The sequence below is a fragment of the Polypterus senegalus genome, chromosome 14 (assembly GCF_016835505.1).
Source record: "Polypterus senegalus isolate Bchr_013 chromosome 14, ASM1683550v1, whole genome shotgun sequence".
Lineage (NCBI taxonomy): Eukaryota > Metazoa > Chordata > Cladistia > Polypteriformes > Polypteridae > Polypterus > Polypterus senegalus.
The window spans coordinates 42344169-42360935 of record NC_053167.1 but is presented as its reverse complement, the minus strand read 5'-3'; the positions used below and the strand labels follow the sequence as shown (position 1 = coordinate 42360935).

Here is a 16767-nt window from a genome sequence, read left to right as displayed (position 1 = left end):
CTGTCAGTTACAGAAGCTTTTTAGCTTCCAGTTGCAAATCAGTGCGATGTATTGTTTTACTTACCCATTAACCTTACGTAAATTTTTTACACGAACCATCTTCGTGTAAAAACAAAATAAACATTGTCACATTTTATTTGGATCCACTAAAGCAGTAGCTTTAAATATAAATTGGAGCTCTTGACAAAATTATATTTGCATGCTTTTCGGTATCTCCTTATGTCTTTCACAGTTTCTGTCTATTGATGATAATTAATTGTATTACAGTGGCTATCGTTTCTCATCACAAGAAAAAAAACTTGATCTGGGTGTGCTGAGTTGAAAAATGTTGCTTATTAAAGTTTGGGTCAAACAAGTAAGAGATTGATTTAATGTAGGCCCATTTTATGTAACCAACATATTAAAATTTTATTGTAATACACTGTCAGACAAGAAATAAATAGAGATAACTATTAGGGAAAGCTGACAAGAAATTAGTAGGGTTAACTATTAGGAAAAATGTACAAAATAGTAGTATTAAGAAGAGAGAATTGTATTGGACTCTTCATATGAGCTCATGTATGTATAGATAAATGATCATCTGCCAAATTCCGGTTCTTATGTAATAGTTTCATAAACATCAAAAAATATGTTATTTTGTTTTTAAAAGCTGAATAAGGTTAGGGCTGTTCAACTATTAATCAGTTGTAAGGTTATTTTTTTTTTTTTTGCAGTATGCAGTTCTGTAAAGAAACAGTTTAATACATCCTGAAATGCCGTTTGCACTGTTTCCACTCACCCTGTTTATAAACCTGACCTCAACTCATGTTCCAATGTGCAAAATACTTTTATTATTGGCCGGGTGTTTTCATAGATGATCCTCCACACTATTACAATATATTTTTTAAATGTGTGAAGTCATTGATTTATAAATCCAGCATCCCCCTAATGGTTTCCAATATTGAGGCATTCCATAATGCAAGTGTGATTTCCGTTCCTTAATCAGTAAAATTTGCTGCTTTTAAAATAAAATGATGTGCAAAGTATAACAGGTGAATTTTAAGTTAGTAGGTTAAAAACTTTTCTTGTCACTTCATGTAAGATTTCTGTAGATTTATGCTGAGCAGCTTCAGGCAGATAACTAAAGATAGACTTTGCAGTTAACTTTACATCTTCGGTTCAGAGTAAGGAAATTAAACCTGAAATAATATTTTATCAAGTTTTTTTAACACTCTGACAGAATAATAAAATAAGCTAAATTATTTTTTTCAATAATAATAATTTCTAAAACATGCTAAAATGTTTTTCCAGTTTTCAAGTTTCTGCCCATCTAAATTGATAAAACAGAAATACAGCCATTTTTTACATTTATTTTAATACAACACTGTTTTTTGTTTGATTTTTACAATTTAAAGCCTCAACATAACAGTGCTAGTAATTATGCATGTCTAACCAGTCTAAAGCACTGTAATTTCCTAAAAGGAGTAACCACTGTGTTTTTTTTAGTTTTCAGTAGATGAGGCATGTAGCCCTTTTTTAAAATGAATTTCCTAATCCACTTTGTAATTTGTTACCAATAATTACAGCCCCACTGCTAAATGCACAGTACATAGAAAACACAGTTTTCACCTCAAATGTATTACTTTCCAAGATGCAAAAGAATAGGGAACTCTTCAACACTTTGCAGCATTAAAATGCATGCACATTCAAAATACATAGTTTGAAAGTTTGTAAGCAGCCTCACGCTGTCCGTACATCATCATGTGTAAGGCGGAACCTGTGTTTGATAGGATGTTAGTTCATTACAGGACACATTTTATTAACACAAAGGTTCCATTTTGATTTGATTTTTAAAATTTTGCTATACTTTATTATAGTTAATCCACCAGCTTGGACCATGAGAGGAGAATGCATTTTTCTGTAAGAAACCAGGTGAACAAATGAACATTTAAACTTCACAAAGACCGTACACAGATTGGGATTTAAATTGGGGTCAAAATGCTGTACGTTGCTACTGAGAACAATAAGACTTGACAGATGCTGTAATAGATAAGTACTTACATGCATACACCGGCAATGAAACAACAAGGTTAATACAAATGAAAGAAATATTTCCATGATATAATTAAAACAGAGCACTAGAGCAGTTTTAATGAAAACAGCCCATTCAGCCCAACAAGTTTGCCAATCCTGTTCAATTAGATTTTCAAAATAAAATTGAGTTTAGACTTGAAGCTTCCGAAAGTACAATGCTATACCACACTACTTTGTTGCTCTTTCCATGTGCCTTTGGTTCTTGGTATGAAGAAAAAATTTCATAAGTGTATGTGATATATACTCTTAACACATTTCCATTTCTGTCCCTGTTTTCTCATTCTAACACAGTTTAGGCCAAATGATGTGTTTTAATATCTAATTGTAGCTGATAAAACATATCTCTGATAGGTTTTTCTGGAGTGCAGTGTTAGTATCCACCTCTTGCTTCAGGTCTTTTGCATTTTTATGTGACATTTTTGATGATCGATTGCAGCTCATCGAAAATCATCCTTTATAATACTGCCTTCCCAGAGTCCAAACTAGTCCCCAAAACAGAGCCAAACTTTTTGGATAAATTGAAAAAGATCTAGTTTCTGTTCTTACAAATCTGTCTAAATTTAAAATGAATTACAGTATTTTATTAATATGCAAAATTAAGCAGAGGTTTACACTGCTCTTTACCATGGCTTTTTATATAATACTTGGGGATTCTTCAGTTCTCTAGCCTCTATAGCCCCCAATTATAGACCAGTGAGCTGCGTTTTCAACACTTCATGGCTCTTGTACATAAATGATGAAAAATATAACCAGACTGAAAGTGGAATATTCCTCTTACCAGAAGACATTTATCAAGCTATAAAAAAAGCCATAAAGTTTACAGTTTTGGGGGAAAATATTTAAATTGACAGTTTGTCTTTTTGTCACCTCTTCAATTACATCAATTTAGAAACTTTGCCAATTAAAACAATGACACTGACTGCCATTAGAGCATTTATTACTCTGCTGGCATTCTGTTGTAATTACTTGATGTTTTAGTGGTTGAGTACAGATCACTTTTCTGCTAATCCATTATTTCTTGCATTCTTTAACTAATATCATAACATAAAGTACTTCCATAATGTGATACCGTATGTACTGCACAAAGCCCCTTGTGAAATACTTTTTGAATGCATTATTCCTGGTTGAAACCATCCTTGTGTGCAACCCTTGTTTCACTGCTTGATAAAATACATTTTTTTTCATTCTGCCATGTCACAGTACTGACCCTGTAAACCAGAAAAGACAACTAAGCTGTGCTTAGCAGCTGTTATGTTTTTCTTTTTGTATTTTTTTATTTTGCAATTGTTGTGTTTTAAATACCCACTTTTATCTGTTACAGGATGGGGCATTAAACTTGCTTAAAGAGCTTAAAGACTTTCCAATGTCACTGGAAACACTACAGGTAAAGTAGATGGTTAATAATTGTTGACAGAATAATAATAATAATAATACATTTTATTTATATAAACCCTTTCCCATCACACTCAGATAAACTTCTAAACATGCTGTTTGTATATACAGGGTCCTTTATGCCTGTTCGTTGTAGCATTTAATATTATTTAAAGTCTTCTTTAAATAAAGCATCCATTTTGTACAAGATTTGTGAAGTGATAATTAGCTCCTGAAAAATGTAGTTGTTAGCACATTAAGTAATGCTTGATTAAAGGTAACTTTTATGTAAGATGATGTTCTATACCTTGCCGTAAAAAAGTAGTCCAAGTATGCCTTTTATAGCTGCTGTGCCTTTTTTATTGTTTTCCTGCAAAACTGCACATAATATTCCAGGTGTAAACCCACAAGTTACTTTTTCAAGGAGTATCTTGACTTCCTAAGGAATTAAACTTCTTAAGTCTTGAATACAACATAATTGGGGACCTAATGAAGGTCTGTGAAATCGTCGAAAAATATTAAGTTTTTCCAGCAAATTATTTCTATTAAATAGTGAATTACATACATGTGGACAGTACTGAACATTAAGACAAGCTCTAGGAAGTCCTTCTTAAGTCAAAGGGTCATGGGACTCTGGAACAAATTGTGTCATGTAATCAAAGCAGAATCCTTGACTACTTTTGGAAAGGATGAGATACTTTTATGGACGAGATACTGGAGCATCTTCTTGTCTAAGTAAATGAGCTTAGAGAAGTAAATTGTCACCTCTAGTTTGCTAAATGTTTTATGTTATACAACCCCATTTCCAATGAAGTTGGGACGTTGTGTAAAACATAAATAAAAACAGAATACAATGATTTGCAAATCCTTTTCAACCTATGTTCAATTGAATACACTACAAAGACAAGATATTGAATGTTCAAACTGATAAACTTTATTGTTGTTTTGCAAATCTTCACTCATTTTGAATTTGATGCCTGCAAAACATTCCAAAAAAGCTGGGACAGGGGCATGTTTACCACTGTGTTATATCACCTTTCCTTTTAACAACACTCAATAAGTTGTTAAATAAATAACAACAATAAATTGTGGAAGCTGTGTAGGTGGAATTCTTTCCTATTTTGCTTGATGTACAACTTCAGTTGCTCAACAGTCCGGGGTCTCCGTTGTCGTATTTTGTGCTTCATAATGCACCACACATTTTCGATGGGAGACCGGTCTGGACTGCAGGCAGGCCAGTCTAGTACCCACACTCTTTTACTACGAAGCCACGCTGTTGTAACACGACAGGGCAGGCTCAGCTTTCAGCATTAGCTTCAATGGTGATAGAAAGGGACTTTTTGATGGAACTGAAGCGCACGGATAATCCGTACGACAGAGTAATTGAACTGTTTTTGAGGAAAGAGAGGAGGATGGATTTTGTTTACAAATAATCCGAATTTTCGGTGAGTAAAATGTTGCGATTTTCCTAAATAATATTGCAAGTTTATGAGTTATTATTGATGTTTTTTATGTGTGTTGCGGCTGTGGCTACAGTAGAAAGGAACTTGCTCACCCCTGGTTTGTCTATTCAATAAAGGCATTTATTGTGGCTACAGGAGTTATCTATACTAATAAAAAGCAAAGCCCTCACTGACTGACTGACACTCACTCACTCACTCACTCATCACTAATTCTCCAACTTCCCATGTAGGTAGAAGGCTGAAATTTGGCAGGCTCATTCCTTACAGTTTACTTACAAAAGTTAAGCAGGTTTCATTTCAAAATTCTACGCGTAACAGTCATAACTGAATCCTACTTACGTACATATATATGGCCATAGCCTGCAGCTCCGTCGCCGTGTGAGGCGGAGTTGCGTCCCTCATCACCACGCCTCCCACGTAGTTGGCTGCCTGCCTATATTGTGTCCCCAATACCCACGCCTCCCATGTAATTGAGTGCCTGCCCATATAAGGCCGTCCATCAGCAGCAATCCAATAGACACGAAGCCGCTAAATATTCGCAGGGAAATCAAAAAGTTAATACCGGGAATGCCTGTTAAACATCTTAGATTCACGAGTAGCGATTTGGGTGGTGAGATGTTGAGGTGATCACTGTAATATTTATATGTCATTGAAATGTGTTATTATCCGGCATGGTTTAGGCACCTATGTCATCCGGAAGGCACCAGAAAAAGGGACCTCAAGGTTACTATTATGGAAGTTAATTTAGAGCACGGATGCTGTGAATGTAAGAGCTGTAATAAATAAAGTTCCCCTGCTTACTTTAAAAGAAAGTCTCGCCATCATTTCTTTTTTCACAATTTGTGAAAACAAGACATGGTGTCAGAATAGAGGACAGTCATGGATTTTGTTGGAGTTCCCTTGCCACGAATTGACTGGGATTCTGTTAACCTGCTGGGAGAATGGAAAAAGTTCCGACAGCACGTGGAACTGATGTTTTCTGGCCCGCTAAAAGGCAAAGACGAGAGTGAGAAATGCAACTACCTGCTCCTGTGGACTGGGGAAAAAGGAAGAGACATTTTTAAAGCATGGACTCTCACCCAGGTGGAAGCCAAGGTACTGAAAACTTATGACCGTTTTGAGGCATTTTTTGATGCTTAAGATGAATAAGATATTCGCGACATACAAGTTTAGTGAGAAGACGCAGGGTATAAATGAGACTTTTGATCACTTTGTAATGGAGTTAAAATTGCTGGTGAAGGATTGTGCTTATGCAAACGAAGATGAGATGGTCAGGGATAGAGTACTGTTTGGCACAAACTCTGCAAAAGTGTGAGAGAAACTTTTAAGTGCCGGGTTTGAGCTAACATTAAATAAAGCCGTGGACATCGCAAGATCGCACAACCACAGCTGAGAACCTTCGATGCATGTACTCCAAGCAGCTCACGTGAACGCAGTACGCAGACAAGCAAGAGCTCTGAACAAAAAATGCATTACACAATTGAGAAGGCAGCAAAAGAATATGAAGCGAGTGACTCATACAAGCATATTCATAAGTGCAGCTACTGCGGAAACAAAGCACACGGTGGAAGAAGTCAATGTTCAGCTAAAGGGAGACTGTAAAAAATGTGGTAAATTGAACCATTTCGCTAAAGTTTGCAGGACTGGAAAAGGTAAACCTGTGCACGAGTGTGTGATGTCTCAGATAAAGAGGAAGATGAGCTGTTTATTGATGCAGTAAAAAAGGAACATCCCTCTGAAGCTGAACAAGCCTTTGTAGACATATCAATGGGAAAGCAAGGTGTAAAGCTTAAGTTTAAATTAAGTTCATAGACACGCTGCCGCTAAATATTCGCAGGGAAATCCACAACTTAATACCGGGAATCCTTGTTAAACATCTTAGATTCATGAGTACCAAAAAGGGTAGTGAACACTTCGATGAATGAAACCTGTTATCTTTGCAACGGTTGACAATCACGGAATGTAACTTGAACACAACACATCCTCCAAATACGAACCTGATTGAAAGAAATAATGATGATCAAATCCTTGATGACAGCAACAGTCATAACAGTCACAAAACAATTACATTGACAGTCATGTTACATTATTTTTAAAATGTTTCCTTTTCTTTTTCATAACTTCTTTAACACACTACTTCTCCGCTGCGAAGCGCGGGTATTTTGCTAGTATACTAATAAAAGGCAAAGCCCTCACTGACTCACTCATCACTAATTCTCTAACATCCCTGTAGGTAGAAGGCTGAAATTTGGCAGGCTCATTCCTTACAGGTTACTTACAAAAGTTAAGCAGGTTTCATTTCGAAATTCTATGCGTAACGGTCATAACTGAATCCTACTTACGTACATATATACTGTACGTCCATAGCCTGCAGCTTGGTTGCCATGTGAGGCGGCGTTGCGTCCCCCATCCCCACGCCTCCCACGTAGTTGGCTGCCTGCCTATATTGCTTCCCCCATCCCCACACCTCCCATGTAATTGGCTGCCTGCCTGCCTATATAAGGCCGTCCGTCGCTCCAGTCTCTTCATTCCCTTCCTTGCTTCGCCACGGTATTCATGTCTCCCTGCTGATAACTGCAGCCTTTTTATTTAATCCATGGCTTCTTCGCTGTTTTATTGTTCGTTTATTATGATTATAGTTATTGTGTAGGTATTGTAGACTTAGTTTACTGTTGAGGTACCCATTTCCTTTACCGTTTCAACCGTACCCCCATTAACATGTCTATCGAGGTGATCACCATCGATCAAAGAACTGTCACTTACCGAGTGGTTTCTATTCCCGGAGATGCCGCCTGCCTTTCCCATTCTCTATGTTACATATTGCACGGCCATATCAGGCTCACTCTTGATATCCGGAGGAACATTGTGTCTTATGTATTGAATGACTGGGACAGGTTCAAGGTGTGGACTGATGACAGTATAGAAGATAATTATACTACACAGGAGCACTATAAGAGTGAAATGCTTAAGCCCTTCACCTATGCTTCTGCATGTGAGTTGATGGCTGCCGCTGAATTGTTCGGTTGTCGCTTTCAAGTGTACCAAAATGGCCAAATATTTTACACCTTTGGAGAACCCCCAATGCCTCTTATACATCTTAGATTCACAGGTGACGATTTGAGTAGTAAACACTTTGATGTTTATGAATGTTTCAACTCTCAAAAGCTGGATGTGAAGTTATCGATGAAACCGGTTTTATGCTTACAACGCTTGACAGATGCCGAATGTCACTTCAACACAACAAGTCCTGCAAATACTAACGTAATTGAAACAAACCATGAAACTCAAACTGATTATGACAGCAGCAATCCAAGCTTTGAGAAAACAGTAAAAAGGACGGGTGATAAAGTGAGTTTTAAAGAATTCACCCTACATGCATGTAAACGTCTGACTTCAACTGTACAAACATGATCAAATAGATACTGCTTTAATTTAGCTTATCTTGCACTCTGTTATGAAGCAAATTTGTGTTTTTTTGTGTATGGAATTGTATGACTTTTTTAATCCCACTTGTGGCAAATAAACAATACAACCTGTGCTGCGTGAGGTGGACATGGAATTGGGTGTTTTCAGGCTGCAGCCAGACTCTTCCCCATCTTGTCAGTGGCCAGCATTAGTGCCACTGTGCTAAACCAGTCTGTAGGTATCCAGTCCTTGTTTTAAAAGACTTACCATGCAACTTGTGTGAAAACGTGGCTAACAAGCAGTGTATAAAACAAAGAAGGTGTAGTATTTAGTACATAACAAGTGTTGGTAGTGTCAAAATCAAGTGTGCAGTGCAACCATCTGTCGTTCTCTAAAGAGGAAAAAATAACTTGAAATATATGACCATAATGTCCGAAAGCATTGAATTAAGAATCTCCCATAATGGGCTTCTATTTTTTTCTAGGTTATTTAGTTACTTGTTCACATTCTTCCCTGCAATTGAAATGTAGAAATGACACCCTGAGGTGAAATGTTTGAGAAGAGACTTTGTTTTAGGGGTGAATGTTAATAATCCGAAAAGCGCTGTTATTCAAAATTTGTCAGCTGTTTGAAATTCAGGAAGAACAGGATATACTGTATTACGTTTAGAACATACTATTTTAACTGTAATGATAACTCATCTGTCCCTTGAAATTCTTTTAAGTGATACGTTAACATTAAATAGCATCTCTCTATTATAAAAGAAAATCTTCTGACTAGACGAGACTATTGCTTAGAGATTTTTTTCAAGTCCTGCCCTCCTCTCAACCATTTATGGTTAACGGCCCACACCCCAAACGGTCCTCTCACCTGTCATTCGTTTTATGAGACACAGTTCCTGCACTCTCAGCTCTTATAATTTTTTTATGTTTTCCTCACTTTAAGCTCCCAGTAAAACAAGTCTTATTATGTCCAAATATTACTGAAGAATGTCATCCCAAAGGGTTATCAACAGAAGAAATAAGTACACAGGCAGTCCTAGCACCGAGAAACGAAGTCAAATGAATTAATGCGAAAATTGTCGATTGGTTACACAGCAAATTTGTTAAATGTGTATCAATAGACTATGCTGAAACAGTTGGTGGTGATGGTGTGTAAGTTGAAATCATCAACTTACAATATCCCGTAGAATATCTACAACCGTTAACACCGTCCGGTCTTCCACCGGCCGAATTACTGTTGAAAGAAGAATGTATTGTAATGTTATTGCGTAATTTCTGTATGAGTGATTGGCTATGCAATAAGACAAAATTAGTAAAATTAAAAATTTTTCGAACAATTCTAACATGTAAAATTTTAACAGATGACAAGAAGGGTAATGTAGTACATCTTCGGGGAAAACATTAGATACCAAAGGAGATCCTGATATGCCATTCATATTAAAACGTTTACAGTTTCCCGTTAGAATAGCTTTTGCTATGACAATTAACAAATCACAGGGACAAACATTCGAAATACTCAGTTTATTTATTAGAGAGAAAGAAATGATATTCACTCACAGGTAGTTATACGTTGCATTGTCACAATGCAAGTCCAAACACGGAATCAAAATTCAGTGCGATATTGACGAAAAGTTAATTCCAAATGTTTTTACTAAAGTTTTAAGTATTTGAATGTTAATTTCAAAGTCAAATAGAACAAAAACATATAACACAACAAATACCTCTAACGCAACATGGAACATAATTTTCTCTTAATTTGTTACATTTTATTATTTTTTACAATGGTTAATTACTGTAGATACTCGCCTATTAGTCGACCTCGCAGATAAGTCGAGTGTATTGTTTAAGCCGAAAATTATGAAATTTGTTATGACCCGCGTATAAGTCGAGGGTAAAGCTTGACAGCCTATCAAATTCTTTGAATTTCATAATTATACCCAATGTACCTGGGCCCAGACTTTCAACATTTTAATCTTTGAAGAATTTTAGTAAGCCAAAATAAAAATCCAAAAACATTTTTATTCATTTACTTACAGTTAGAATATTTCAATTAAATTCGTATTCAAATCCCTCACATATAATAAAGTGGCCCTAAGTGTCTTCTTCAAATCCTTCACAGTCTGATTCTTCGTCATCAGAATGTCCGAATAAAACATGAAAGTTTTCTTCCGTGACGTCGTCAGCATAAACATCATCCTCTTCGCTGTCGCCGATTGTTGAATCATCTGCTGCTGATTCTTTGTCTTTATAGATGGCATCATCTTCTGATCCATCCATGGCATTACAAGATCCATGCCGCATTTCAAGAACGACTTTTTGATCATTTTTGATGGAATTGAGTCCCAAGCTTCCTTTACCCATTTAGTTACTAAATCAATGTCTGGTTTCTTCAAATTCCCTCCTTTTGTTTATTTTACTTCTCCAGAACACATCCACTGCTGCCACATGCTGCGTACTCTGTCCTTGAATGGCTTGTTCAAACAAACATCTAATGGCTGGAGCATCAATGTCAATCCACCGGGAATAACAGCTAACATAGTAGCCATTTTTCTGGCTTCATCCTTCACATCCTCTGATGTATGAGCAAGGAACATGTCCCACACCAAAAGTGACAGGCGTTTACTTTGCCCTGCTCCTGATCGCCTAGCCCACACATCTTGAAGCCACAATTTCGTTCCAGCCTCATCCATCCAGCATTTGGGGTGTACACGAACAGTAATGCCTGCAGGAAATTTTATGTTCTTTGGGAATGACTTCCTCTTGAATATTATCGTTGGGCGTAGCTTTGTACCATCTGCCAAGCAAGAGAGGACAATGATGAAATAGATTTTTTCATGGCCCATTGACTTAATAAGTACGATCTTCTCACCAATACCTGCTACAGTTCGATTCCCCGGCATATCAAATGTCATTGGCGTTTCATCCATGTTACCAATGTTACTGGGATCAAAGTCATGCCTTTTTCTTTGCTTGATAATAAATTTATGAGAGGAACTGACCTTTTCTTCCAGTTTTATTGGCAGCTTCTGCGCGATTTTTGTTCGCTGACGAAGGCACAGCCCATATCTGTTCATAAACCGCATACACCAGCCAGCTGATACTTGAAATTTCAACAAAGGCTTACCATCGATCGTTAAATACTTTCCTTCTTTTGCCAATTGAAGTGCCCGTAACCGAATGCTCGAACGAGTCACAACGTATCCATTTTGCCTGCATTCCACAATCCAGTCATTCAAGTCCTTTTCCAGTCCACTGAAAGGCGAAAGTCTAAAACGCAATGCTTTCTTAGACTTTGGCATTGCTTGTAGAGAAGACTTATTTTTTCTCCAATCTCTTACAAGTTTTTCGCTAACGCAAAACTCTCTACCAGCCACACAATTATTGGTTTCCTCAGCACGCTGAATAACTTTTAGTTTGAACGATGTGGGTTACGATGCTCTTGTCTTCTTTTCAGAATTCATTATCGTACCGGTAAGAAGTTTAACTTAATATATTGATCTATTTTACTAATAAACTGCAATTAAATATATACGTAGGCTAATAATGCAGAGCATGTGGGGTCCTCAGGCTTCTTCCAGAAACAATTAAATGCAAATTTAATAAAGAGCTGCAAACCGTTGCGCCAAATGAATGTTGAGTAGATTGTATTAAATCCATCCATCCATTTTCCAACCCGCTGAATCCGAACGCAGGGTCACGGGGGTCTGCTGGAGCCAATCCCAGCCAACACAGGGCACAAGGCAGGAACCAATCCCGGGCAGGGCGCCAATCCACCACAGGACACACACAAACACACCCACACATCAAGCACACACTAGGGCCAATTTAGAATCGCCAATCCACCTAACCTGCATGTCTTTGGACTGTGGGAGGATGTTGTTGATTATTTTTCAGATAATAAGGCGCACTTAAAATCCTTTAATTTTATCAAAAATCGACAGTTCACCTTGTAATCCGGGTGCGCCTTATGTATTAATTCTGGTTGTCCTTACTGACCTCAAACCGATTTTATGTGGTACACAGTGCTCAAAAGTCTGTCAAAATGTTTTAGAATGACTTTGGTAAACTATGAAGCTGCACCGCTTGATGGATTGTTGGAGCATTACGGCTACCGTAGTCAGGAAGTTTACATCAGGAGACTGGATGGCTTTTTCCACAAATCTCTGTCTCTATTGAACTGCAACTTCATGCGCGCCCATCTCACCGATACTGTCAAAATCCAAGTGAAGCAAACTAATTCTGAGCTTGCCATCATTCCGGGTGGATTAACCAAAGAACTCCAAGTGTTAGATATCGGTGTCAACAGGTCGTTCAAAGTTAAATTGCGAGATGCGTGGGAGCATTGGTTGATGGAAGGCGAACACACATTCACCAAGACAGGAACGCAATACCAGGCAAGTTACGCCACTATCTGCCAATGGATCGTGGATGCCTGGGCTAAGGTATCAGTCTCAAGTATCTTTGAGCTTTCATCACTAAACAGCTAAGTAACAGCAATGAGACTGACTCGGATAATGACGAGAGAGATCCGGGAATGCTTGATGCTGAAATCGCCCAACTGTTTACCTCAGACACTGAGGATGAAGAATTTGATAGGTTTGTGGAAGAGGATTGAACTGAAAAAGTGAGTGTATTGTTTTGTATTTTATGTTACAACTGGGCAATGTTGAGAGTTATTGTGAATGAATTGAATAAAGTTTGACTTATCTGTTTTGTTTCGCTGAATGTGCTTTATAATCCGATGCGCCTTATGTATGAAAGTAGACCCATTCATTGATATTACGCTTTAAAATCCGGTGCACCTTATGGTCCAAAATACTAAATGTTTCTGGTTACCGCCATCTACTGGTAGCTAATGGTATGTTTGTTATCCAAAACCTGCAAAAGCTAATGCTCAAATTCAAGTGCGGTATTTTACAGTTTAAAGAATTATTTAATGAAATTAGTGTTGCCCCATGAATTAGTTGACTTTGTGTTTTTGAATGAATTTTAAGGCATAAATTTTTCAACTTATACATGAGTATCTACGGTACTTATACCTTTATCCTGCACTTTCTGCTAATTGCACTTCTGGTTAGGCCTAAATTGCATTTCGTTGCCTTGTACTTGTACATGTGTAATGACAATAAAGTTGAATCTAATCTAATCTAATCTACTTGCTGTAATGTAAAATAGTTAGGTCTAGGGGGAGTAAGATTCCTTGTGCCCCAGAACATCAGCTGTGACTGATGGCATTAGCACAGCTCAGTTGAGAGAGGTGATGGACACTGTGCCTGTCAACCCTTTAGAGAATTCCTATGTTTCTGATCCCCACCCACCTTTCCTTGCTTTGGTTACAACAATACATGCAGTGAATGTTAATGTTTGCTGTGAATGTGTTTGTTTATTCTGTAAACTTCCTGTCGAAGAGCATGTTGGCATGAGCATTACTCCAACTCACACTGTGGTGTCATATACTGAAAATCTCATGACACCTTTTACTCTCCTCATAACAAAGTGGTACAGTCTCTCTGTACGGATTCCTCCAGTTCTTCATTTGAATTTCACCCACCAACTTACTCATTCTCCTCTTTTCAGCTTCCTACTTTCTCAGAAATCTCAGATCTTTTCTGTAAATCTAAGCCATGCCCCTTCCAGCAGTTCTAGTGAAAGCCTGCCTCCCCTCTCTGGTCCCCCTTATCTCTGCTATAATCCACTGTTCTCTCACTACTGGTGCTGTTCCTTCATCTTTTAAAACTGCTGCAATAACCCCAATACTGAAAAAACCTGGTGCTGATCCGACTAATTTCAGATTTCCGTCCTATTTCTAATCTATTCTTCATTTCCACAATTCTTGAAAATATAGTGGCTATTCAACTTCATTCTCATTTATCTCAAAATAATCTGTATGAACAGTTCCAGTCTGGTTTTCGACCCCTTCACAGTACAGAAATGGCACTTACAGGTGCCGGTCATAAAATTAGAATATCATGACAAAGTTGATTTATTTCAGTAATTCCATTCAAAAAGTGAAACTTGTATATTATATTCATTCATTACACACAGACTGATGTATTTCTAATGTTTTTTTCTTTTAATTTTGATGATTATAACTGACAACTAATGAAAGTCCCAAATTCAGTATCTTTGAAAATTAGAATATTGTGAAAAGGTTCAATATTGAAGACACCTGGTGCCACACTCTAATCAGCCAATTAACTCAAAACACCTGCAAAAGCCTTTAAATGGTCTCTCAGTCTAGTTCTGTAGGCTACACAATCATGGGGAAGACTGCTGACTTGACAGTTGTCCAAAAGACGACCATTGACACCTTTCACAAGGAGGGCAAGACACAAAAGGTCATTGCTAAAGAGGCTGGCTGTTCACAGAGCTCTGTGTCCAAGCACATTAATAGAGAGGCGAAGGGAAGGACAAGATGTGGTAGAAAAAAGTGTACAAGCAATAGGGATAACGACCCTGAGAGGATTGTGAAACAAAACCCATTCAAAACTGTGGGGGAGATTCACAAAGAGTGGACTGCAGCTGGAGTCAGTGCTTCAAGAACCACCACACACAGACATATGCAAGACATGGGTTTCAGCTGTCGCATTCCTTGTGTCAAGCCACTCTTGAACAAGAGACAGCATCAGAAGAGTCTCGACTGGACTGCTGCTGAGTGGTCCAAAGTTTATGTTCTCTGATGAAAGTAAATTTTGCATTTCCTTTGGAAATCAAGGTCCCAGAGTCTGGAGGAAGAGAGGAGAGGCACAGAATCCACGTTGCTTGAGGTCCAGTGTAAAGTTTCCACAGTCAGTGATGGTTTGGGGTGCCATGTCATCTGCTGGTGTTGGTCCATTGTGTTTTCTGAGGTCCAAGGTCAACGCAGCCGTCTACCAGGAAGTTTTAGAGCACTTCATGCTTCCTGCTGCTGACGAACTTTATGGAGATGCAGATTTCATTTTCCAACAGGACCTGGCACCTGCACAAAGTGCCAAAACTACCAGTACCTGGTTTAAGGACCATGGTATCCCTGTTCTTGATTGGCCAGCAAACTCGCCTGACCTTAACCCCATAGAAAATCTATGGGGTATTGTGAAGAGGAAGATGCAATACGCCAGACCCAACAATTCAGAAGAGCTGAAGGCCACTATCAGAGCAACATGGGCTCTCATAACACCTGAGCAGTGCCACAGACTGATTGACTCCATGCCACGCCGCATTGCTGCAGTAATCCAGGCCAAAGGAGCCCCAACTAAATATTGAGTGCTGTACATGCTCATACTTTTCATGTTCATACCTTTCAGTTGGCCAACATTTTTAAAAGTCCTTTTTTTGCATTGGTCTTAATTGATATTCTAATTTTCTGTGATACTGAATTTCGGACTTGCATTAGTTGTCAGTTATAATCATCAAAATTAAAAGAAATACACAGTTGAAATACATCAGTCTGTGTGTAATGAATGAATCTAATATACAAGTTTCACTTTTTGAATGGAATTACTGAAGTAAATCAACTTTGTCATGATATTCTAATTTTATGACCGGCACCTGTATAAAAATTACCAATGACCTCCTTATGGCAGCTGATTCTGGTTTAATTACTATTCTCATCCTCCTTGATCTGAATGCAGCCTTTGACACTATTTGTCACACTACTCTTTTCAATAGATTATCTTTGATTGGCATTACCCACACTCCACTAAATGGGTTCAAATCCTACCTCTCAGGCCGCATTCAGTTTGTTCAGCTTAAAACTTTCACATCCTGACCCACCACTGTTACTTCAGGTGTGCCCCAGGGCACTTTCTTGGGGCCTCTCTTTTTCATTATTTTCCTTCCCCTTGGCAATATCTTTCGTAAATATAACATTAGCTTCCACTGTTATGCTGATGACACCCAGCTCTATCTCACTAGCAAACCTACTGCTTCCTTCTTTTCCACCCTCCTCACTTACTGATTGCATAGCAGAAATCAAATCCTGGTTTTCTTCAAATTTTCTTAAATTAAATAGTGACAAAACTGAGGTTCTCCTCATTGGTACCAAATTAGTATTATTATAAACTGATCATTTTTCATTTGTTATTGATAATTCCTCTGTCTCCCCTTTCCCACAAGTTAAGAGTCTGGGTGTCATCCTTGACAGTACTTTATCCTTTCAGTGCAACATCAATAACATCTCCCGGTCTGCATATTTCCACCTGCATAACATGAATTGTATTCGCCCTTCCCTCATTTTCCACACCACTGCTATCCTTGTTCATAGCCCTGTCACTTCTCGTCTGGATTATTGCAATTCCCTTTTCTTTGGTCTTTCTCGCAAATGTCTTTATAAGCTTCAACTGGTCCAGAATTTAGTTGCCCGCATCATTACTAGAACCCCCTCTATTCACCATATAACTCCCATTTTGCAGCAGCTTCATTGGCTTCCAGTTCAGTTCCAAATTCAATTCAAAATTCTCCTACTAACTTTTAAG

The 16767-nt window shown here is 38.0% G+C and overlaps 1 protein-coding gene across 2 annotated transcripts in view; it reads left to right on the top strand.

Annotated features, from left to right (window-relative positions):
* tcea2 (transcription elongation factor A (SII), 2) overlaps positions 1–16767 on the top strand; it is a 92035-nt gene that overhangs the window by 810 nt on the left and 74458 nt on the right. For both annotated transcript variants that reach the window (XR_005630487.1, XM_039735016.1), the window contains exon 2: positions 3395–3457. Coding sequence is in view for 1 of the 2 variants with exons in the window: in XM_039735016.1 (XP_039590950.1) it covers positions 3395–3457 (63 nt within the window). In the remaining variant the exon portion in view is untranslated. The remainder of the gene's footprint in view (positions 1–3394; positions 3458–16767) is intronic.